Consider the following 24288-nt stretch of genomic DNA (forward strand, 5'->3'; position numbering starts at 1 on the left):
AACAATCAACCAATGGAACAGCTTGCCCTCAGAAGTTATGGGAGCACCATCACTTGAGACTTTCAAGAAGAGATTGGACTGCCATTTGTCAGAAATGGTGTAGGGTCTCCCGTTTGGGCAGGGGGTTGGACTAGATGACCTACAAGGTCCCTTCCAACTCTGATTATGTTATCTATTATAGATACACATAAGGGCAAAGAAGGAACCTGGCTACAGTTTTTAGCATTGTCAGTTTCATGACTGATAAATCATAAAGAAGTTTCCCATTCTGTTAGCATACTACAGGTAGTCCTCAACCTATGACAACTGAGCCCAAAATTTATGTTGCTAAGTGAGATATTTGTTAAGTGAGTTTTGCCTCATTTTACAACCTTTCCTGCCAGTTGTTAAGTGAATCCTGTAGTTCTTAAATTAGTCACACAGCTGTTAAGTAAATCTGGCTTACCCATTGATTTTACTTGTGAGACAGTCGCAAAAGGGGATCACATGAAACCATCATAAACATGAATCAATTGTCAAGCATCTCAATGTACATCACATGACCATGGGGATTTTGCAGTGGCCACAAGTGTGAGAAAATGGTCATACATCACTTTTTTCAGTGCCTTTGTAACTTCATACAGTCACTAAATGAACTGTTGTAAGTTGAGGACTACTTGCATCTCCATCTCATCTCACTTGAAAAGAAAAACGCAAATGACATTTTGAGTCGTTCTTTCATACACCATGATTTTCAGCAGGAAACTTTCTTTTATCTACTACAGTATCTCTTTCCTGCTCTGGAGACAGAAAATTCTCAGAGCAAGGTTATTTTTTAAAAAAGTTTTTTTAAAAAATGTAATTCATATTTGTACAGGAAAGACTTCATCCTCAGAAATCCTGCCTCCAAGTAAAGTCTCTTATAACGCTTTAAAGACCAGTGATTGTCGCATCAATACTCAGTGGGATTTCCTGTAAAATACCAATAATGTATTCTATCTATCTATATAGCTTCCAGGGAGGGAGGGGCGGACTTGAGAGCAACCTTCCAACTCCACCACATCCTGGGAGTTTTAAGTCAAAAGCCGGGGTGGGTAGCAAACCTTCGAGTGGCCAATGGAAGACAGCAAAGAATATCCACCCCAGATGTGACACCCTAGTCAAATGCACCTGGAAGGCACCAGGTTGGGGAAGCGGCTAATATGAACTTATCAGCATGGGCGGAGTCTTCTCCTCCCCCTTGTAACCACCGATTATCTCCACTTCCTGGATATGGCGGCAAACCAAACGGATTGCGTTGCAAGCGGAGCAGTGATGGCAGCGTTGTCGGAAGGAGGCCACGGCGGCTATGCAAAGCTGGACCGTTTCCCTTAGCAGGCCACGGACCGGCTGCAGGCTGTGACGGTCGCCGTACTGTATCGGCGGCGAAGCGGCTCCCACTCCACGAGCTTTCCCCACCATCTCTTGCGTCCTCCCACCTTCCCCTTCGGGCGCGGCGCTTCCTTTTTCACTCGCCTCAGCCGCGGGGTTGACAGCGGGAGATCCAGGGGCACCGGAGAACATGCCGTTCCAGATGTGGACAAAGCTCCCCCTTGCCATTTGCGCACCGTCTGTCCTCAGTTGGTTGGGCTTCAGATGTCTGCCGTGCCTCCTTTGGGCCGCAGGGGGTGGTAGACTCTGGCGAAAAAAGACCAATGCGCCGGGTAAGTGGCCAGGGATTGCGAGAGGTGCTTCTCTTTTCCCGGGCTTTGTGGAAAGGTCACTTGAGGGTGGATGCTTCCCTGAACTTGATGGCTACGTTTGGAGCCCTCCTGATCTTTGCAGCCATTTCTGACCCGTTGTGTTTTTCTAATAAGACGAAATTGCAAGATGAGAATGAACTCTTTTCTTGCGGTCATTATTCCTATGGTGCTTTTTTTTAAAGTTTTTCAAGTATCAGGAGCAACCTGAAATTAGGAGGCAACTGAAAGGGAACAAGTAGTCATATCACCTTGACATCTTCCTGTTCAATTCCTGGCACTGGTTGCTCTCATTCACTGTAACAGACGATCTGGAGTTGGAGAAACAATCTCATCTCTTCTGACACCAAGAGTTTAATCAGCCTTACAAATCTGATGGTTTTATACTAAATCAGAAGTGTAGCCTCCCGTATTGAAGTAATCCTGTTAAGCTATTCAATTTGATTACCAATGTTATGCTTTCTGATTTAATATGCAATCTGGAAGATTTAAAGCAAAATTCTTTCACTTCTTGGGGATATCTCACATTAAGTTAGTATCAGTTCACACCAGCAAACTTGCTGGTTTTCCACAACTTTAAAGTGACTCAGAAAAGAATGTTTTCCCTCATTTAGAAGGTCCCAATTGTGTTTGAATGTTATTTTGCACTTACAAGTATATTAATTCAGAAAACTGCAGTGAAAAATGGAACAATGGGATGCTATTGGCTATCAGCAATTGGAATGAGAAACCTACGAAATGGTACAGTAGGACCTATGTAGGCATCCAGTTACTGAAGCTGCATTTTATGGGGGGAGAGGGGAGGAAAAATGTTGGGAATCTGAGTCACCTAACAGCTATTTGGGTTAGAAATATAAAAACCAGGATAAACATTTTAAAACTATCTTTAAAAAAATGCAAAACTGTAATTAGGTGTGGTTTCTCAAATGGCCATAAGATGGAGCCAGAAACCTGATTTGTCTTAGTCTTAATCTCAGAAGAAAGTGTGTCTCAGTCTCTGTTTCCTTCTGTTGGAAAGTATTGCTGTTCCTCCATTTTTCCTAATCGATTGATATTTCTGGATTTAATGTAAGTCTGATATTGAACTGTTTTTGACACTGGACTTTGTTATTGGATTATCCCTGGATTGAAAAACTGACTGATTTACCTGTGAATGACTTTTGGACTGCTTATCTTGAACTTTGCTTAAACTTTCTGGAAGTAAAAACCTACATTTACTGTACAGTGTATCTGTTACTGTGTGTGTATTATTCAAACACTTCTCTCAAATATGTCTCCCTGTATGCGCTCATTTTCCTAACGGGGAATTACCTCAACAGAAACAGGCTCTTAGAGGTGAATAGATGCAGATTTCCCAGTATATTGCCCTTTATTTAACATATTCCCTTTATTTAACATAAAGAGAAATTTCCTAACAATGAGAACAATTCAGTGGAATGGCTTACCTCTAGAGTGTGTGGGTGTTCCTTCACTGGAGGTTTTCAAGAAGAGATTGGACAGCCATTTTGTGGAATGCTATAGGATCCCCTGTTGAGCAGGAAGTTAGACTAGAAGACCTCCAAGGTCCCTTCCAGCTCTGTTGTTCTGTATTCTGAATACAACTCTAATTATCTCCAGACGGTATGGGAATTCTGATCCAACAAGCTAAAGGGCATTAACCTGACAGACTGAATAAATAAATTAGATATATGATGATATGACTTTGGCAGCCAAGAAATAGCTTTGATTTTCAAAGATGCATTCATTTCATTGAAATCCATCTGCCCCACATAAATAGTTTTAGAAATTCAGATTTCTGAATTTGGGTAGGCTGCATATTTTAGGTAATATGTGCATTGCTTTTATTAATTAGCAGAGGAATAGGCCAAAGTTTCTTTGAGAAGCTCAAAGGCTGCTGGAAAGAAGCATTCAGTTACCCTCGCATCAATAAGTGGGCAGATTGTGTAGGTCTTTGGTGAAACGTGTAACCATGGGAAGAATTGAAGGAACTGGCATAGTTTGGAAAAGAAGTGGTGGTTTTCAAAAGAAAAAGAATACCAGGATTTTTAAATATTATGATACGATGTTCTGTCTTGTCATTTTCTTCTTCTTGTTGATTGATCTGAGCTTTATCATATCCTTTCCTCAAAAGACTCCTGAATTGAGAAAAATCAACATGAAAGGTGAAGAAACTCGGCAGCGTAGAAAGGAAGGCCGAATCAGGAACGGAGAGCGATCCAGGCAGAAAGCAAAGAGTAAAAGTAAACACAAAGAGAGCAAACTTATCAGCCAGGGCGCAGAGGATGGCCCTTTGCTCCTGCCTCAGAAGCAGCCTCCAGAGGCAAAAGTGGCCATGGCAAAACTACAGGAGGAATCAAGCGTGGCAATTGGCCTCCAGGTGCTCTTGCCTTACCTGCTGGCAGGCATGGGCATGGTCCTGGCGGGAATGGTCTTGGATTATATTCAGGTAAGATGAACAGAAATTCTGGGCATCTGCTTTGCTGCATTTGGTTGCCTAGGAAGAAGTTTGACCATGTGCAGGGTTGGGTTTGGGGTTTGTTTGTTTTTTTCATACAGCCCAATGACACGTAAACAATAGCATCTTATCTGATTTTGAGGTCTCCTTGCTCAGAGTTGCATTTTGTTGGATGCTGCGTGTGTGCACAGGGGAGTAAGCCTCCATAGTTAATGCATATTTAAATCTAAGTGATTATACAAGTGCTCAGTTTTAAAGAGTATGTTCTATGTGCATTTGAATATAAAGTTGATAGACACAGTACCTGTGCATGCATTTGGATGGTGCAAAAACTTTTCCAGTGGCCTTCTTTTATATCCTCCAGATGGGTTGTGCTAAATTTTCCATAACAGTTCAGCCAGCACATCAGTGGGCATTATGAAAGTAACAGTGCAACATATTTGAAAGGCTCCAGGTGTATGGGGGGAGTGGGAGCTTTTCTGGAACAACTTCCAGCTAAGATTTATAACATTCAGTCTAATGTCATGTTCAATTACATGTGATCCAAATCAAACTTCTATCATTTCTTAGGGTTTTTTTAAATGATGATTCTATGTTTTCCCATATTTTTCTTTGCTAATTCTCGATTGATTTCTTTGGTTTTATATGTATTTTTAAACCTTATATTGCAAACTCTACTTTAAGATGAAATAGCAAGCTCCTGAAGCAAGCATAATTTTAAACGATCGGAGAGGCTAATCTTACTGCAACAAATACTGCTTTAAATATTTAATTAAAGGAACTCAGCATGAATTGAGAGACAAGTAAACATTATTTAAATATTGTTATTTTATTAACCATACGCTTTTATTCTTATTTTTTACCGTTGTATACCACATGGAGCTTCAATAGAGTGAAATGTAGATAAACTGTATAAAATAAATAAAAGCAGGCTCTTGTTTTTAAATTCAAACAAGCAATTTGATTAAGTTCGTTCTAATACGTTACTTTTTCAGCACTGAAATTCTTTCTTGCGCTATCCAATTTATTTAACTAGTGAGGTAAGAGGTCATGTTGCCCCTTTTCTTTCTGACAGGATGACTTTAAAATGCCTTTTGCCTGTTTTCTCTGGTCCAGAGTTCATATTTCTTCCTTGCATTATTTCATGTTACTGTTTAGCATGAAGAAAATCAATTGGGTTTCATAAGATTTTACCTGTTTCAGAATATTTTATATACAGCTGAGCTAATGTGAGTTTAGTTCCCTCCTGAATATGTGGAGACTTGTGTACGATTCTGTGTGCATTTTGTTCTCTTCACAGTTTGAGGTTCTCTCCTGCAATAGATTTTAGTAGTATTCCAAATTAAAATGATTTAGCCAATTAGTCAGAGGAAGGTTATGCTTCATGTTCCAGAAGTGTATTGATTTTGTTGCCAAACCCAGTTTATTGCCCAATTGATTTTTCCATTTTATCAAGTTGGTGATGTTGCTATTTATTTACGTAGTACCATCATGGTGCATGACATTTTGTAGAGTACAGGAAGAGAAAACTTAATCTTAAAGAATGTTCTGCCTAAAGAGCATAGGCATATAAATAAGTAATCAGATTTCACTTAGAACAGAGATGAACAACCGTTATGGGTCTAGATTCACCCTTCTCGTTTTGCTTGAGGGCTGGAGAAGATACAGCAAATAATGTCATAAAGGTACCATATAAAAAGTTACCTCATGAGTTGGCCTAAAAGTGACATTAGAGGAAAGACTGTTCTTAAGATGCTGAGCTATTAATGAGAAAAAAAAGAAAAACACTGAAAATGCTTCATTAAATAATGAATAGGCCTCTGGTCGGTTTCCAAACAAAGGTTTAAGACAGGAATATGTGGGTTACCCAACAGTTTTAAATTGGAAAATATTCCTTTGTCTTGAATGGATAAATGTCTGAAGTGGCAATTTTCTATGGTCTATATTTCAATTTCAGTCCTAGGTAGTGGTGGATGTTTCTCTCCCAGAGTGCAAAGAGAAAATATCTGCTGTGAACTCCACGAAGGTGTCAGGCAGGGCATCCAGCCAGTAAACTCCCAGTGGTCCCGACCATACCCTGAATTAAGGTATTAAGTTACAAGGGAAAAAAAAGGATGAAAATTATCCAATAGGTTAGAGTCTAGAGATGGCTGCTCAAGAAGAGGGCAGACAACAAATTATTTAAAAGCCTGCAGTAACAACCTCTCCCATAGGGCATTAATCAGCACTAGAACCCACCCAGATGTCCAAGTGGCATATTAAGGCTCACTGGTGCCCTAAGCACTGATAAATCTTGGTGCCCCCCTCCTTTATACATACTGTACCATATTCTCAACTTTGTGGTGCCCCCTTTGGGCCTGGTGCCCTAAGCACATGCTTAGTCTGCTTAATGGTTAATATACCATTGTACATGTCACCTCACATGCCAGGAGGGATGTGAAAAATTGCTTAAAGGAGAATATTGTGATAGACGTGTATATTTATGTATGTGTGTATTTGATTTTTATCCCACTTTTATTATTCTATAAGTAATTCAAGGTGGTGAACATACATAATACTCCCTTTTTCTATTCTCTCCACCACAACAACTCTGTGAAGTGGGCTAGGCTGAGAGTGACTGGCCCAAAGTCACCTAGCTGGCTTTCATGCCTAGGGCTGGATTAGATGTCACAGTCTCCTTTTTCTAAGCCAGCACCTTAACTACTACACCAAATTGCTAGTTCCCCCTCTCTTTTTTTCTATGGGTATTGGGCACTGTTCTTATAGTGAAAATAAAGCTCCTATTTTAGTGTTTTAATAAATAATGTCACTATTTCTTCGGTAACAGTTTTTTACTCAGGACACCTTATTTCATGATAGTGATGGTCAGACAGTTGGAAAAAAACTCAGAGATCATTTAATCCAAACCCTTCTAAAAGCATTTCCGATGGATGGCTCTCTTGGGATGGTAGTCATGATGGTGATGGCATAAAATGAATTGTCATTAACTGCTGCTATCTGAATGCCGAATGCGATGCAGCTTGGGAAGAGCATCCCTGCTCCATCCATTGTGTCAGCTCTTCAAGGTAAACCAGACTCGAACACCAAAGTCATGAATACTAAAATTGCAGTAACAAAACCTTGCAACTCTGAATATGCCTCCCCCTCTATGTTTAGGGTAGAGAACTAGAGAGGGTCAAGTGTAACATGCTTTCTCAAATTACATTCGTGCTTTGGGCTCTCTTATCTGACCATTGTCTTGACTGCAGCTCTTTCTCCTCTTCAAAAGGGTTTTTCTAACCTCCCTTTCAAGAAAAGCAACACAGCATATGGGAAGCAATGTAGCCAGCTTCTATCCATTGTGTCAGCCACGCAGTGTGGACCAGACTAAGAAACCAATGGCATATAGCTCAGGATGTCTCAGGTGCAACAACCAGATATACTTATGAAAACTCAAAGCCAGCAGCTTTCTTGTGTTCACAATAAATCACCAGATAAGATTTCATGGAACTTAAGAGGGTATCTGGGTCAGACTAGTGGCTGTGCAAGGACTCATGGTTAATTCCCTTCTTAACCCCTCCTCCCTGCTTGGCTGGGAGTTTCCCAACAGGAGCCCTTTTAATTATGAGAGCAGAATATAACAGAATATTGCAAGTCTCGATGTGCTCCCTCACACACACACTTTATCTTCATATGAATTTGAGAAGGGCTTGTCTGAAACATTTTCTCAAATTAATTTCTTGGCCTGGACTCAAATCCCACTTATCTGACCATTAGCTTGGTAGGAGTATTTCCTCATGTCCTTCAAGGCCCTTCTTCCTCCTTCTACTCTCTGGCTCCTAAAGGATGAAGGATTGCCTCCCCCCCCCAAGAATCCTGAGCTCCAACTGCCAGTTGTCCTCCCGAGTTGACCTTCCACTGTGTCCCCATTCATCTGCTGGATTTTCTCTTGTGGGTAGATTTGTGCATCCCGAAGGAAAATTTTCAATGGATAAAAGGAAATGAGGGCAAGAAATACTGGATTTTGGGGGGTGGCTATCTAAAGGAACAAAAGACTGTAACTGTTTTGTTTTCTGTACCTGTGTAGAAAGCTAATGTCTGAAGGTGACTTTCCAAGCTTCTTCCTCAATTAATGCTGGTTACAGGACTTATAAATTTAAGCCCAGCTTTCTTCAACCTCCTCTGTACCTCCTTAGTATGGGAAAGAAAGCAGCTAAGCAAACAGAGTTCTTGGATTAACCTCAATATGTTATCAGAGAAAGCTTTTTTTAGACCTACCAGCATGCCTCAGGAAGATTGCTGGTTTTATTTGTAGTAACCAGACTACTATTGAATTGATTGATTGGTGTGGTGCAGACAATGTTGGGGTGGGGTTAAAGACTGACTCCAAAGACTGGGTTTAAATCTTTTCGGTTCTACAGCACCCAGAATGACTCTCCATTCATTATGGACTTCCAGTTTAAATTGCCTCACCAAGTTACAGGATGTATGTCATTTTAAGGCATTTGGAGAAAGTTCACATGGGAAAAGATAGACAAAGAGGCTGAGAGTAAGTTTTATTCTTGGAAACTTCTGCTCATCTGGATTCCAGCGTAGTGCCACCAGATGTAAAACATCATTTAAAGGGAAAAAAATGAATCTCTAATCCTGGAAATTTCCGGCTTATTTCAATTAACCAAGCATTTGGATTTTGTCATTTATTGCTGTATCCTTTTCATGAAAATGTAGGGCTGCAAAGGAAATTTACTTACTGGCCTCAGGCAAGCAAAGAACATCCAAATAATTATTGTATACTCTATGAAGCCCTCTTCTTTTAAGAAAATGGATCAAAGCAGGAAAATCCCAAATGTAAATTTTTACATAACTGAGTAAATTACAAGTTTTGTGAAGAGACAAACTGAAAGGAGTTGCACTAGGTTTTTTTAAAAAAATGCTTGTGTGCTAAATTAGTCTACTATGGGTTGTATTATTTTCTCTTTAAAAATAAAGTGCTGAAACTGGCAGATTTTTAGGACAGAAAATAAAATGCAACAGGAAAAGTACTGGAAGAGAATAGAATGACCTTAAATAAGTTCTGCAGAGACTGTTATCTCAGGGCTTTTGTATCTGAATTTGAAGTGATGACAACAGATAAGGATACTGGCTTTTGAACCTCATTGGTGTTCTGAAAGTCAGCCATTGAGAGAAGGAGACTACCTATTTTCTAAACTTGTGTACCCAAAGCCAAGCTAGGAAATCAGAAGAAAAGAACAGATGAAAGTGCCTTTTAGCTAGTACAGCCTCATAGCTTTTCTCTCTTATTTTTCCCTCTGAGCTGTTCTGTAATGAGCTATATTGGTAGTTAGGATTAAGCTCCTGTTCGTCACTTTGAGGAAGCAAAAAAAGGAAAAGAAAACTGAAGTAAACTTTCTTCTTTGCCTTACAACAGTAAGAAAGATTCAGCGTCACACAGAGTGAGCTTGATAGTGCTGTGACTATTTCGGCCATGCAAGCTTATCTTTTCAATTACTGTCGTTATAAGTGGAGGAGAAAGGACATAAGTGACTGAAGTATTTTAAGCAATTCCAGCACAGCCTACCACTGTTTATGCTAGTAACTCTTCAGTGTCCCAGCTTCAGCCAGTCTTTCTGGTTTTCAGCCAGGTCGTGATAGCTGGAAACTGACTCAAAGCATAGTGAAAACCAAGCTCAGCTAATCTGAATGCATTTTGGAAACTAACCTTGTTCTCCTGCGGAAGAAGAAAAGGACATCAGATTTCAAAACACGTGGTGGGGCAACTAATCTAAAGGTGCCTTGAAACTCAGATTGAAGACTACTCCAATTTCTGGGCTTCCTTTTGTCCTCTGCTTCTTTAGTATGGGTTAATGGCATTCAGTAATGGTGGTCACCGAGCTGAAATTGAAGCTGTGCTTCCGAGGGAAGAAACTCAGAGGTTTTACCTGTAAGTTTTTCAGATCACCCAGTGGATTCCTTCCAGAAACATGCTTCTCCATTGCATCACAGATCTTCGGGCCATATATACTGGCAGGTTTAGGCCTGGTAGCTGCTGGTTTGGTGATGGATATTCTTCAAGTATGTATGTTCTTTCAACTTCCTTGCTAATGAGGGGTAGGCTGACCATGAGCATCTATTTTTAATATGGCTAAGTGAGAGCTAGGTGCAGTATTTGTTCTACCTGCCTTTTGGGGAGGGGGAGAATGTCTTCTGAGACTGTGAAGGCTCTTCAGAGAGTCTTGTGGACAGACTGAGTTGAATGAAAGGCTCTTGTTGTTCTTTCTAAGTGTCCTGGAGAAGATATACTAGGATTGAACTGATCCAAGAATGTTCTCATCAGCCACAAGCCAGAATACGTTAGGAAAAAATGTAAATGCCTGGGAAATATCACATGCAGTGCCATGAATATTGTGTTCCCAACATTGGGTGGATTTTTGTGACAAGGAAGCTGCTCACATTGCCTAGACTATGGGTGGAAAATCCGGGCAGAAATTATTGTGGAAAACTTGGGTCACTGCAACTCCTGGTCCTCATTAAATCCTTCCTTGTAGGGTACTCTTAAGCTCTTAGGCCAATTCTGTCTACTCTTTTCCTTTAAAATTTTGTTTTGTTTTGTTTCCTTTTCAACTGACCTGCAAATTAGAGCTTTCTGTCATTCATAAGAATATATATTTTTTTGACCTCTTGGGGGTCATTTGAAAGGTGTGTGTGTGTGTGTGTGTGTGTGTGTGTGTGATGCGCACGTATTATCAGCCTGAATCAATCCGCTGAAGGTTGAAAGCCTCACTGAAGTTTAGTTTATGGAACATAATATACCACAGGTAGTCCTCAATTTACAACCACAACTGAGGCCTAAATTTATGTTGCTAAGTGAAACATTTGTTAAGTGAGCTTTGCCCCATTTTACAACCTTTGCTGCCACAGTTGTTAAGGGATTCAGTGCACTTGTTAAGTTAGTAACACAGTTTTTAAGTGAACCTTGCTTCTCTATTGACATTGCTTGTCAAGAAGCTCACAAAAGGTGATGAAATGACTTTGGGACACTGCGACCGTCATAAATATGAATCAGTTGTCAGGCATCCAAATATTGACCATGCTGCAATGGTTGTAAGTGGGAACAATGGTCCTAAGTCACTTGTTTTCAATGTCATTGTAACTTTGAATGGTCACGAATTAACAAATGGCTGTAAGTCAAGAACTATCTGTATGCTAATGGGTTAGTGGTTCTATGCTTTTGAACTTCCTAGTCTAGAGCGGAAGGGCTCTCATTGGCCCAAATAATTTTCTTCATATATCAAGTCCTCTAAATAAATAGAATTCTTGTCTATGATTGCTTTGTTTCATAAGGCCTTTGAGCCTTATAACAATCCTCCAGGTGTGCATATATTCATATAGTGTAGGATTTGTGTGCAAAACATTAGATTCGATTAAATCACAATTGGATGGTTTCTGTCTTAGCATCTTGTGTGAATCAAGTCAACATGTTAAAGCATAGTATGATTTATTTGTCCCGACATAAGGATCTTGTGTGTTGCTAAGCTATGCTCGTTTTGTTAAAACTGTACTAGGTTTTAGCATATTGTGTGAACTCAGCCAAGGAATGATTATGCAGTCACTCTATGCCTAAATAGTTAGGGAGAAGTCTCACAGATATCAGTGGATTGGACTGTGCACATTATATTATTATTAGAAACATTTATTTCCGTGCTTCATTAATAATAAGCAAAACAGGTTGAAAAGTGATGTGGCAGTCCTGTAACTTGAGGTTTATTTGTAATTTAAAATGCACAGGCATGGTAGTCAGTGATATGTTTGTTGTGTTAGCTTTTTTGAAATCCTGTAATAATTGTATTTTCTGTAGAAATTCTCTGCCACTTGAAGGGTATCTCTAGTTTAAAGGCATAAAACAGAAAAGAAAACAGACCATTAATGCATTACATATAAGGAATGGAAAAAAGGCTTACAAAGATCTTTTATCATCACAAACTACACTTTCTGCTATATTTTCCTCTTCACTTTCAAGTCATTTATAATCATATGCTCTTGAACTTTATGTTCTTCAATCTAAAATAACTTTGTTGTGCAGGGTTGGCCATGTAGATCATAAAATTAAAGAACTGGCTTATTGTTGCAAGCATATGAAAAAAACAACCAGCCTTATTAAAAGTAAGCATAAAACAGGACAAATCAGAAATAAAATTTTGCTGTGTTGTTTGTACATATCTACTTAAAAAGAGCAACCTATATATATGGCACACTTTATAAACTAAATAGCATCAAGTGAAGGAAGAAACCAAAAGATGGAGATAGGAGAAAAATATGCTGACTTCAGTTTTAAATAATTGCAGATGCCTCTCTGTTCATCGAATAGCTATGGCTATTGTTTATTCAGAATATTTTCCTTTATTTGCCACCCAAATCCATTAAAACAAGGGTCTTCAAACTTGGCAAGTTTAAGACTTGTGGACTTCAATTCCCAGAATGCCTGAGCTAATATGACTGGAGGAGGAATTCTGGGAGTTGAAATCCACAAGTCTTAAAGCTTTCAAGTTTGAAAACCCCTACATTAAAATAACAGCTATATATCAACAAGATTAAGGTATTTACATTCTCAAAATTAACATAGTGGGATTAACTGATTTTTCTCTTACTGCCTACATACTCTAGATCAGGGGTCTCCAACCTTGGCAACTATAAGGTTTGTGGACTTCAACTCCCAAAGATCCTCAGCCAGCTGGTTGAGGAACTCTGAGAGTTGAAGTCCACAAGTCTCAAAGTTGCCAAGTTTGGAGACCCCTGCTCTAGATCAGGGGTGTCCAACCTAGACACCTTTAAGTTGTAGACTTCTACTCCCAGAATTCCCCAGTCAGCTATGCTTCTGGGTGTTGAAGTTCATAAATCTTAAAGTTGTCAAGGTTGAACACCCTACCTTTAGATGTCATTGTCTTAAAAAGTTTGGGAGCTGTTTAAAAAAGTATTATATTTATATTTAAACTCCTTTTGCTGTTAGCAAAGTTGCTGTTACCCTAAAGCATCATTACAGTCCTGCTTAAAAGATTAGCAAGCAGATTTAGAAAGCTACTTTTCTCAATTTCAATCAGATTAATTCATTTTTATCACATTTATATGGATGCCCATCTCAAGGAAAGTGACTCAGGGTGCACAATAATCCAATAAAATTGTAGATAAACATATAAAAACTCGTTACCTAAAACCATTATGGTGGTTGTTGGATTAAGAGAAGAATCTCACTTCCCTCCCCACATGCATCCTACTCCATCCCCTCCATCTGTTAAGCAGTATCCCTTGGATCGTAGTTCTATTTTTATTGTTTTTAGAAATATTCCTCTTTTATGGTTTGATTGCTTTTAATATCATAATCCCCCGAGAGTCACTTTGAAGTGGGATGGGTGGCAAACAAATTTAATACATAATAATTATATGATAATTATTTTTAAAAGTATTAGAAAGTATAATGGCAAAACCAAAACATAAGAAAATAATAGACATAGAGATATTAATTATAACAGAACCACCTCATGAGTTCACCATTCCTCTGGGGGCCCTAGGGACCTCTGAAACTCAGGAGTGAAGAAGCGGATCTCATTTCTGGGTAAAGAAGATTCCACAGTGCAGGTGCCACAGCAGAATGGGCCCACTGTATAGGGTCACCATATGTAGCTTCTTTAAAAGCATCCAGAAATGTCCCTTCCTCTAGTGACATATTAAACACTGCCTGGACCCACCAGCTAGTCACCATCCTGGAGGCTTTCACCATCCTGGAGGCTTTCACCATCCAGGAGGGACAAGGGTCTAACTGACAGGTGGTGGCACTGACTGCATCAAGGGCCCTGTCATCTTTATCAGGGTCAACAGGATCAAACTGTTCCCAGATAACAGGGGAAGATCTTTCCCTGGGCATCTCACATGGAATCATCTCCATTTATGGGATCCAACTGGCAACGGATCTTGGCAATTTTGTCCATCAGGTGCTGAACAAAGTCCTCTGCAAAAGGTTGCAGAGGGCTTGGCCTTGCAAAAGATCACCTGAAGTCCCCATGATCCAGGAGGGAATGGGTGACCCAAAACAGAGCCGCCAGGTGGTACTCTAAGGATATAAGAAGAGCAGAGAAATACTGCTGTTTCACTGTTCTTACTGCCAAGAGGAATGGTGGATCTTAATGGTGGATCAAGTCATGCCTAATCAAAGTCATCCCTTGTCTTCCTCCAGTAGTACTCCAGGCATTTCTTGGCCCTTTTCAGAACGTGTAGCTCCTCAGTGAACCATGGGGAGGGCTGGGGACGATGAGTCAAGAGAAGGTGCATGGGTGCGATCCTGTCCAAAGCTATGACTGCCCTTAGATTCCAGGCCACCACTAGAGCAGCAACACTTCTGGGTATCACCCAGTTCCCTCTGGGACCCACTAATATTAAGCATCAGAGGCACCTTCTCCTGTAACAGCCTGTCTTTTGGCTCCTGTAGCACCTGCTACCCATCACGACTGTGATACATGATCCTGCTCTACATCCCCAGGATGAACATTCCTTCTTCTGCCCAACCCCCTTCCTGGAAGAGCCAAGGGCTCTGCCTCTCCCTGCAATCATTCATACTGGTACATCCTAGGGGAGGGGGACAATGAGGGAGGGAACCTCTATGGCACTATAGAAAAAGCTCTCAGAACCAAGGACTCCCCACATCCAACCCTCTGCAACAGACACACTGTCCTCCATCCCAACTGGTCTCTCTCACTGGCTACTCGGATGTGGACCAATCACCCCAAACCCCTCCACCTAGCTTCCACTCAAAGTGGGTTGTACAGACAGTACCCCCACCCTAGCTGCTCTGAGGCTGTCACTCTAGGGGGAGACCTCACACAATCCGAGCCCTGAACCTCCTCCTTAAGGAATCCCAACTGCTATGCCCATTACCTATCAAATGGCCATAATTCTTCCCAAGTCTTGTCCTGGCCAAGAGAGGGTGAAAAAGGGGAGGTATTAACCATCAGAAGTTGATTATCAGGACCTTAGTTGGAGAGTTTAGAAGAAAGTTATTTTTTTGGGAGAAAGCAGCTGAAGTGCATAGTCAAAAAAAAAAAAAAGAGAGAGAAAGGGGTTTGGCTTTTTCCCCCTCTATGGTTGTGGTTGTTTTTAAGATCCATAAAGTGAAAATATAGCAATTAATTGCCATTTTTATGATTTTGAAATTGTTTCAAATAATATGGAAGCACAAAGAAAGGTTGAATAATATAAATGGGTAATTTCCATGATGGTTTGGTTCAATAGAAATAGTTTGCCTTTAGTTTTGTTATATATTTTTGTAAGACTGTCACAAGAATGCTGATTTATTTCCATTTTCTTTATTAATTGTTGCTTAGATATTTAACAGCCAGTTTGAAAGTTGTATTGATGGAGGATCTATCCACACTGAAAAACAGCTTACAATTCAAAGCTTCTGGGAAATCTTACGTAGTACAATAGTATGTATGAATGTGCATGTTACAATCAATGTCACAATGGATTAATACTTTCTTCTCTCCTTGAAGCACTGGAAAGTATTCATAAAAATCAGAGAGATGTTTATTCTGATTCCAGCCCTGATTGGTTTGAAAGGCAACCTGGAAATGACCTTGGCATCTAGACTTTCTACAGCTGTAAGTATCCTCTTTATGTTGTCTTTTAATATAGAGAAGGATTTAGAGTTCTTGTTTGGCAAGAAAAATACTGACATGTGAGACCACCTATCCAGTAGTGAAAAATGCATAGATGGCTCAATAGTTCTTATAGTACCTATCTAGGTTGGTCCTGTATATTTTGCTTTCCATGGTGGTCATGAACAACATTTCTGTTGCAATTGTTTTTCTGATTTCCCTACTGTACCACATATTTGGAAAGAATTATATTTTAGGTATCCAGTATTATATTTAAGCAAAGGTCAGAGGGAGCCATTTTAGAGATGAAGCCACAAGCCCTCCACCTAGATCTACAGAAAGACATGAGTGAAGTTCCTCACTAATATTAATGTGATCTTGGCAATAAACTCTTTATCTGCCCTATGTAATGTAACAACATGCTAGATGTACTATTTGCCATCCATGATTATGAAAGGGAAGTGGTCTGTTTGTTTGTTTATTTGATAAATGTATATGGCACCCATCCCATTATCCCCTACCCTCACTCTGGATGGTTTACAGTACAGTAAAATCATAACTATAAAGATATTAAAATTAACTTGACTCGGGTGAAAAGCTACCAATTCAAGAGCACAATATCCCAAGATAACCTATCCCAAGATAACCTGTACTGTGTTGGCTTAGGACAGTTGAGCTAGTATTGCATGTGCATGTCTCTGAATTAAGCCTGGCATCTTGAATTGATGACGCGCTTATTAACCAATCATTTAGGTTGACCCGAACAGTTAAAAATATTCCTCTTGCTAGTAGATCAGTTGCTAGAAGCATTTAGGGGGCTTGTGTATTTTGTCTGACTAGAATTCCCTCATTTATTTATTTATTCATTCATTCAGTTTACATAGTTGCACAACTCTTATTCTTGAGCCTGTCTGGTTTACAATGAAAACATAAACAGTCCCCAAAAAATAAAAAATAAAACAACCATACAAACATTAAAAACAATTAAACCATTAAAAGCATAGAGAACTTTCCCCAAGAGAGCACAGCAATTCAAGGACAGTCCAGTCATTTTAAGGTCTCCATACTTCTCTCTGATCCTTAGGCCAGATGTCAAAGCCAGGTATTTGAGCTCTTCTGGAAAGCCAGCAAGATCGGAGCCAGCCTATTGTGCTATCCTGACTTATTCACCTAAACAAATGGCTTTATTGTGTTCAGAATTCCCAAACCTTGCAAATGTTCTTCTCTTTTTTTCTTCTTCAGAGATTTGAAACATTTTTAGATTCAGGTAGAATGTTGTTGTAGTTTAGTATGAGTGTCAGGTTACTCCTTCTATGAGCTGGTAGGATAAAATCCAAAGGGGCAGGCCTTGGAGATGAGTATGAAGTTCAGACACTTTGCAGTTGTACCTCCTGATTTTGTGCATCCAAATGTACTCCAAACTGGGCTACAGCCCTTGTAAAATCTATTTTTAAACTGGTCACATCTCCAATTTGGAAGGAAAAAGAAATCCATTCCCTGCAGGCGTATCTCTAGTGGTTTTTCATAAAGATGAAAATGAAAAAGACTGATAGTGATGTCCTGGCACAAACCTGCCAAAGCATAGAGACACACTTATTGCAACAGATGCTCTCCATCCCTTCCCTGCATAAGAAATAAATGTTGTCTCCTGTGCTTTACAGGCTAATATCGGCCGGATGGATAATTCACAGGAAAAATGGAAAATGGCTATTTGCAATATGGCCTTGATTCAGGTAAGCAAGTCTAAATTTTTTATAGAGACCTTTGGATAATGCTAGTCAATTAGAGCCCCTGGATAATTGAGCTGATACTCAACAGCTGATATTACAGCTTTTTATTAATTATGTCATTAAATGGAAGTTCTGTTTTTTTTTCTTGTACAAAGTTTTGATGTTTGTTTGTTATTCTAATGAGGTGATTATTCACATATTTAGGGGAAAGGTCCAGGCAACACAGCTTTTATAACATTTCTGTTTCCAACTACATTTTTTCTGCTTTTTTTGTACAGAAATTAGGATGAGAGGGAAAGTCGGAGAAACTATATATTACTTTTTGATTTGTGGCAGCAGGAGCTGTCAGTCTAGATTACAGGCCTGTCAAACTGGTGGCCCATAGGCTGGATGTGTCATGCACAGGCCATGCCCACCCGGCTTCACATAGGCAAAAAAACATCTCAATATTTCACAATACATCATGTGATGTGGTGAAATTTGACACCTGTGGTCTAGAAGCACACAATTCCTAGAGCCACAAGTTTGTTAGGTATTATAAGACATTGGAAAGACCTACACAGAAGGGTCCCTTCACTAGTTAAGATAATGATAATTCCTATCAGTTTTCAACTTACTTCCTGTCACTCAGAACTACAATTGTTTAATAGTTTAAACTTACATTCATCTAACAATTCAGTAACGTTTTGATTACCCAGAGTTAGATTTTCAGGTTTCATTTCTCTCAAATCAGTTTAACCAAATCAGTGTCATGAAGTATAAAATACTGACAATGGCTAAAACATTTATTGATTTATGACTATGAGTATCTAATTACCTTATTAAAGACAGGATTTAATTGATTAGATGATGGAAGGGGAAATATGTACTGTCCCACCAAGTATTGTGGAAATACAGCTCTCAGCATCCCGAAAGTGAATTATAATTTACAGTTCAGCATCACCTGAACTATCATGTTAAGAGTTTAAAGTTCCAATCAAATTATTCACAAATACTCCTTATTGCATTCCAGAGATTTAGTTCCACACCACCTTCTTGGATGAAGTTTCAATTTTTTTGTTGCTTAAGAAAACATTTGTCAGCTGACTAAAAATAATTGCCTAATGTATCTATTTAAGAGAAGCCTGTGAAGGGTGAAATTCATTTCATGTGTTACAGATTGGCTATTTCACACATGAACTTACTTTCATAAATCTGCCTAAAAAGTAGCTTTGTGCTGTGAAAAGAGTAACTGGCAAAGATAAAGTGAAGGACAAAAACACATAGTGCTTTTCTCTGCTTGAAAAGCTTAATCATCCTTGGATGATGCTGTTGGGGAGACTCGACACATTAAGAAGTCACCTGACCTTCATGCCTGCCATCTAGAAAAGAGACCTGCAGAAATACCTCTGAACTGATCTCACACTACTGGCTCTTGAGATGTTCTGTTCTTCATTGTTTCTGTTTGACAGGTGCAGGCCACTGTGATAGGCCTTCTGGCAGCTGTAGCGGCAATCCTTCTAGGCGCACTCTCTAATGGGTATTTGGAGCTGAACCATGCTGCTGTGTTGTGTGCCAGCAGCGTGACAACAGCGTTTGTAGCTGCCTTTTTCCTTGGTGAGTTGTGTTGTTGTTGTTGTTTAAGCTCGCCTGATTCCTGAAATACCAGTTGGCCCTGGTTTTGAAATTTTAAATCTGCTCCTCAAACAAATATTTTGCACTTGGTTCCTGGTCATTACTTCATAACTATTTGTAGACAATTTGGATTTTTTCCTTGGGAAATCACATGGATTGTATCAGTAATAAATAGGAGTATGGAAAATACATTACCATATACATTAAACAATAACCTGTTCCTTCTAATGAAATAAGGATAAATTTTCTTTAAAAAAAAGTTATTGTTTTTTAAAGACAAACATGAACAAACACAACATAAAAACATCAAACCATCTTCCAAATATGTACATACAGTGTGTTGGTTGGTTTACAAATTGTTTTGTGCTTCCACTTCGTAGTCTTCAATTAGAATTACATTGTATATGTTCTCATATTGTCAATCAAATATTCCTAAATACATTAGTATCATTGTTAATCATTTGACTATACTATTATTCATTCATGTTTTATAAATAATCCCTATTTTACTTAATTTTTTTATGACAGTTCATATTTCCATCTCAAATCTATCCTATAATCATTTTGTAGATATAATAAAAAATACATCTTTATATATTCATTATGTTCTAAAAATCTACATATTTCATTACCATTTTTTATTGTCTAACCATTGATAGAATAGATCCCAAATTTTATAAAATTGTTTATCTTCTTGTTCTCTGATTTCAAATGTCAATCGACTCATTTCAGCACATTCCATTATTTTCTTAATAACTTCCTCCTGTGTTGGTATTTTCTCATTTTTCCAGTTTTTAGCAAATACGATCCTAGCCGCCATTAATACATTTACAATCAAATATTTCAATTCTTTACTATATATTTCAGGTAAAATTCCCAATAAAAATATCTCTGGTTTCAAGTCTATAGGCTTTTTTGTCATTTTTTCCAACCATATGTGGATTTTAGTCCGATATTTTTTGGCATCCGCGCACGTCCACCACATATGGTAATATGAGCCAGGTATCTGATGACATTTCCAACATTTTTCAGACTTGTTCTTGAACATTCTTGATATTCTTGTTGGGGAAAAATGCCACCTGTAAAACATCTGATACAAATTTTCTTTATATGCTGTTGACATTGTCATTTTATAATTTTGAGACCACAATTTTTGCCATTTCTCTAAATCAATCCAATATCCAAAATTCTTCCCCCAAGCAATAGAAATAAGGAGAAATTTTCTGACAGTGAGAACAATCAACCAGTGGAACAGCTTGCCTTTGGAAGCTGTGGGAGCTTCATCACTTTTCAAGAAGAGACCAGACTGCCATCTGTCAGAAATGATGCTTGGGGACTAGATGATCCACAAGCTCCCTTCTGACTCTGTTAATCTGTTAATTTAATTAATTGTAAATGTATGTTAGTTTTGTCTTATCCCTCTCTACAGTATTAAACAGGGTGGGCTCCATAATCCACTGAAAGGCTAAGTGCCATCTATGACACAGAAAATCTGCACACTGCTGGTCTGCTTTCTTAGGCTATAGTTCTTCAAGGTTTCAGAGAATAGTCTTTTTGAGCTCGATTGCCAATGACTGAATCTGGAGTCTTATGTATGAAGCATGAGCTGCAGCCTTTCCTGATTGTATGGCTTAATTTTCAATCTACCCTATGTCACTCAGAAATACAATTAAGCAGCATTAAGCAGCAGAGCCTGTTAATCACAAGGCCTAAATAATTTGAGGTAACAACTAGATCTAGATGTCTTACAAAAGGGTTAGAGCTCTTTCCTAGAGGGATGTTGCTACATAGGAAAGTGCTGCTATGGAGAATGGACAACTCCTGGATCCAAAAAAAATGATGTTGTTTAAGCAAAGTAACTTTCAACTGAGAGGACACTCACTTCTGAGATGTGTTTTTGTTTGTGCAGAAATGGTAGCAGCACCAGCTATCACAGGTATAAATTCTGAATCAGTTCCATAGAGGTAGGAGCTACTATTTTCCATTCTTCTATATTTCCTAAAAATGTTAGTATCATTCCAAATTAATCTTTTTCTCATAGTATCTCTTGCAAGCATCCCTTACAAGCAGCTTCAGCTAAATGGCTTTATGCAGGGATTTTTAGGAAAACAGCCTCACTTTCGGTTTATTTACTCTTTATATAAATTTTATTTACCACCATCTGATGTTTCTCCTGAGATCACTTCTTCTGTTTAGACAAAACTCTGCCCTCGTCTTAGGCAATTCTTGTCACAGATGGTTGTTGTTTTTTCACCTTTAACACTCTTTTCCTATCCTGTCAGGATCATGAGGCCTTGTTCCTGAAATATGGCTTAATAATAAAAGTGTTTTGCTCCAAGAAGTGTGCAGGTCTTCCACAAGAGAGCAGCATATGACTTTTTAAGAAAAGGAAGGAACAAGCAGCTATGTTTCACATGAGAAATGTTGTATAAATGTAAAACATATGCACTGCATATATTTTATTTGCAGTATATATATATATTTATATATATGCAGCATATGAAATATAAAATATATGCAGTGCATGCTTTCTTATATAAAGTATGCACTGCACTTCTTTCTATGATATCTAGACAAAGAGGTGACAGAGAACAAATTTTGGAGAGTGCAGTATAGTTCCATGCCAGATGGGACATGTGCAGATAAGATTGTTGCTCTTCAGGAGGTCATTGAGAAATTTTGAATGAGATAAAGTTTATTGTGCATTGTTGATTTAGAGAATGCTTTTGATAAAGTGACTAGGCTTCAATTATGGAATTTTTGAGCAAGCATGAAGTTGAAAGATGATTGTTGAATGCAGTAAGAGCACCAATAAAAGAAATAAAATGTGAATAAGATTAAACTGAATAATTCAGCAAAGGATCTTCTTTCCTTGACATAGCTATGCAATTGTACAGACTCTCTTCTCTGCACCCCAACTCCATAGTTAATATACACATTTTGTTTGACTTTTAAGCTTTACAATGTGAAAAATGGGAGTGAATATTTAAAAAACTTACAGAATTATTTATAGTCCCTGCTGATACTTTCAAACTGTAATAATGTTTTTTTGGTGCTGTATTTGGTCTGTTTTTTTCCAGTACCTTTTGATTCTCTTTACTGCATCCCAGGTGCTAATAGATCTGATATTATTCTCTCATCTCTCCATTCTAGTGTCACTTGTAAGGCCCTGGCAGATCAGCCTGCTGCTTCTAGTTCTGTGGGCTCTGGAAGAGAAAAAGTCCTGGGGATGTTCTGAACTTTTTTTATTCTGCAGATTTATTAAAAACTTTCTAAATCTGTGGTCTCACTTTTTCCTAGGATTGTTGATGATTGGTGTGATCATTGGAGCAAGAAAGATTGGGATAAATCCGGATAATGTTGCTACTCCGATAGCTGCAAGCCTTGGAGATTTGATTACTCTTAGTCTGCTGGCTGGAATTAGCAGTATTCTCTTCAGATATATAGGTATGTTAATGAAAAAATCTTAGGAACTCAGCAGCAAGTTCAATAAATTATAAAAAAATATTTTGGAAAAGTTTTTTGTATCGATGGGAGATGGCTTGGAAGGTTGAGTATGGAATGTAGTAATGGACGGTTTCTGTCATTTATTAATAGGCATTAAAAGGCAAATAACCAATGCAGAAAAATTAAGGTCCTTTGACTGGTAGAAATAACAACATTCTTGGATGCCAAATATCCTGGAAATTATCTAATCCTGCCTTAGTAATAATAGATTTCTGGGCTAATATAAGCTATATAAAAATAATATTTTGGCAGATTTAAACTGGCAGAGAAAAAACTTCAAGCATGTCCAAATTCTACCTTCCCTTCAGTCTTTGTGGCAGGACATTTTATATATAAAGCAGCCCATTCTTGTTTATTTGAAGCATGAATGTTTCATATAATGAAGCAGTACAGGCACAGTTAGATGTGTCTGAATGACCTAGAAAGTATTTTGAAGGCTGGCTGAATTGTAGGCTTTGTACTTTTTTTTTTCAATCTTTTTTTCTCTTGGAAGAATATAACAATAGGGGAAATTATAATTTTAAAAATGAGAGCAGGCCACATGGCTATTTATGGCTACAGTGGATGGATCCTGTTTTTTCAAAGGCAGCAAACATGCCGTACATTGTATTGCACTTCTGGTGCCACATTCATGCACTTCAGAACTCATCTGATGTATAATGAGATGTGACATCGATAAACAAGTCTATAAAATTCACTGGATAACACGGGGCAGGCCTATCTCATGAGTTGTTCTAAAATTTAATTTTGACACTATCTTGTTCTCTACTTCAAGCAACTCCTGGAATACCTATTCTGAAAAATATTAAAATGCTGGAAGGCACAAAGCATTATGGTGGTCTGTATCTCTTATAATAGAAGACAGATTTGAAAAATATGTAAATAATCTTGCTACCAAAAACAGAGAGTTTGTTTAGGTTTCTCAAGCATTTCTCAAGCATTTTCCTCCTCCCCTCATAAACCAGGTAGAGATACAGCACTTCCACCTCTTTCCTAAGCAGCAAGCTTCTGTCATGTAATATTGCATCTTCTGGAATTATACTTTGCTCCCCCCCCCACAGACGAGGCTGAATTTCTTTTCTTTGAAATTGCTTGCTTTGCGATTAATGCGGTTTTATGATTTCATCCTACTGGCTTGAGGCTTTCACAATATCTTTTGCAGGAAAATGAAAAGCACATTTCAAGAATTCTTCTACCACATTGCCTGGAGATTGAGTTGCTACTAGCCCAGCTTTGGGCCAATTACAAAGAGCAGATGGAGAATCTTATAAGAAATATTATTAGGCTAGCAGAAGTTTAGCATTCTCCTGTTTGTTTCAAGGCGTTTCTGAAGCTTCTTTCTGCTCCTGTCTCATGTTTGTTTCCTACTGGCCCAGCATTCTTCTCTATCTCCTTTACAAAGTCTCCTACCCTTTTAAAGATCATTGCAATGCTATGTTATTTCAGAAAGAGAAAATGATTAAAGGGATAGTAACTGATAAAATACTTTCTTGCAGCCCATTTATGGGGAAGCAGGTTGAGATAGTAATAATTATTCTATTTATAGCTCAGATTCACTGACTATCTCTAGAGGAGAAGGCAGACTAGAGCAGTTTAAGCAATGGAAGAAAATTTGGGGTCGGGGGGATGCAGATGAGTGTTCA

The 24288-nt window shown here is 38.6% G+C and overlaps 1 protein-coding gene and 1 long non-coding RNA gene across 5 annotated transcripts in view; one reads left to right on the forward strand and one right to left on the reverse strand.

Annotated features, from left to right (window-relative positions):
• The window catches only part of LOC148126840 (uncharacterized), an 81479-nt gene extending 79877 nt beyond the window's left edge, over window positions 1-1602 (reverse strand). Inside the window, exon 1 of the long non-coding RNA XR_015741624.1 lies at window positions 1495-1602. This is a non-coding gene — a long non-coding RNA (uncharacterized LOC148126840). The remainder of the gene's footprint in view (window positions 1-1494) is intronic.
• Window positions 1-24288, forward strand: part of SLC41A3 (solute carrier family 41 member 3) — a 39099-nt gene that overhangs the window by 5050 nt on the left and 9761 nt on the right. For 2 of the 4 annotated variants that reach the window (XM_026723171.2, XM_087923766.1), the window contains exons 2-6: window positions 3850-4164; window positions 15690-15797; window positions 17456-17527; window positions 18976-19120; window positions 22439-22585. In XM_026723171.2, the coding sequence (XP_026578956.1) occupies window positions 3874-4164; window positions 15690-15797; window positions 17456-17527; window positions 18976-19120; window positions 22439-22585 (763 nt within the window). In that variant the 5' untranslated portion in view covers window positions 3850-3873. Of the gene's footprint in view, window positions 1-1042; window positions 1683-3849; window positions 4165-9552; window positions 10225-15689; window positions 15798-17455; window positions 17528-18975; window positions 19121-22438; window positions 22586-24288 lie in introns of those variants that run through there. The other 2 variants (XM_026723163.2, XM_026723186.2) reach the window with 2 other exon arrangements.

The sequence above is a fragment of the Pseudonaja textilis genome, chromosome 2, assembly GCF_049901715.1.
Source record: "Pseudonaja textilis isolate UNSWEBS1 chromosome 2, rPseTex1.2, whole genome shotgun sequence".
Lineage (NCBI taxonomy): Eukaryota > Metazoa > Chordata > Lepidosauria > Squamata > Elapidae > Pseudonaja > Pseudonaja textilis.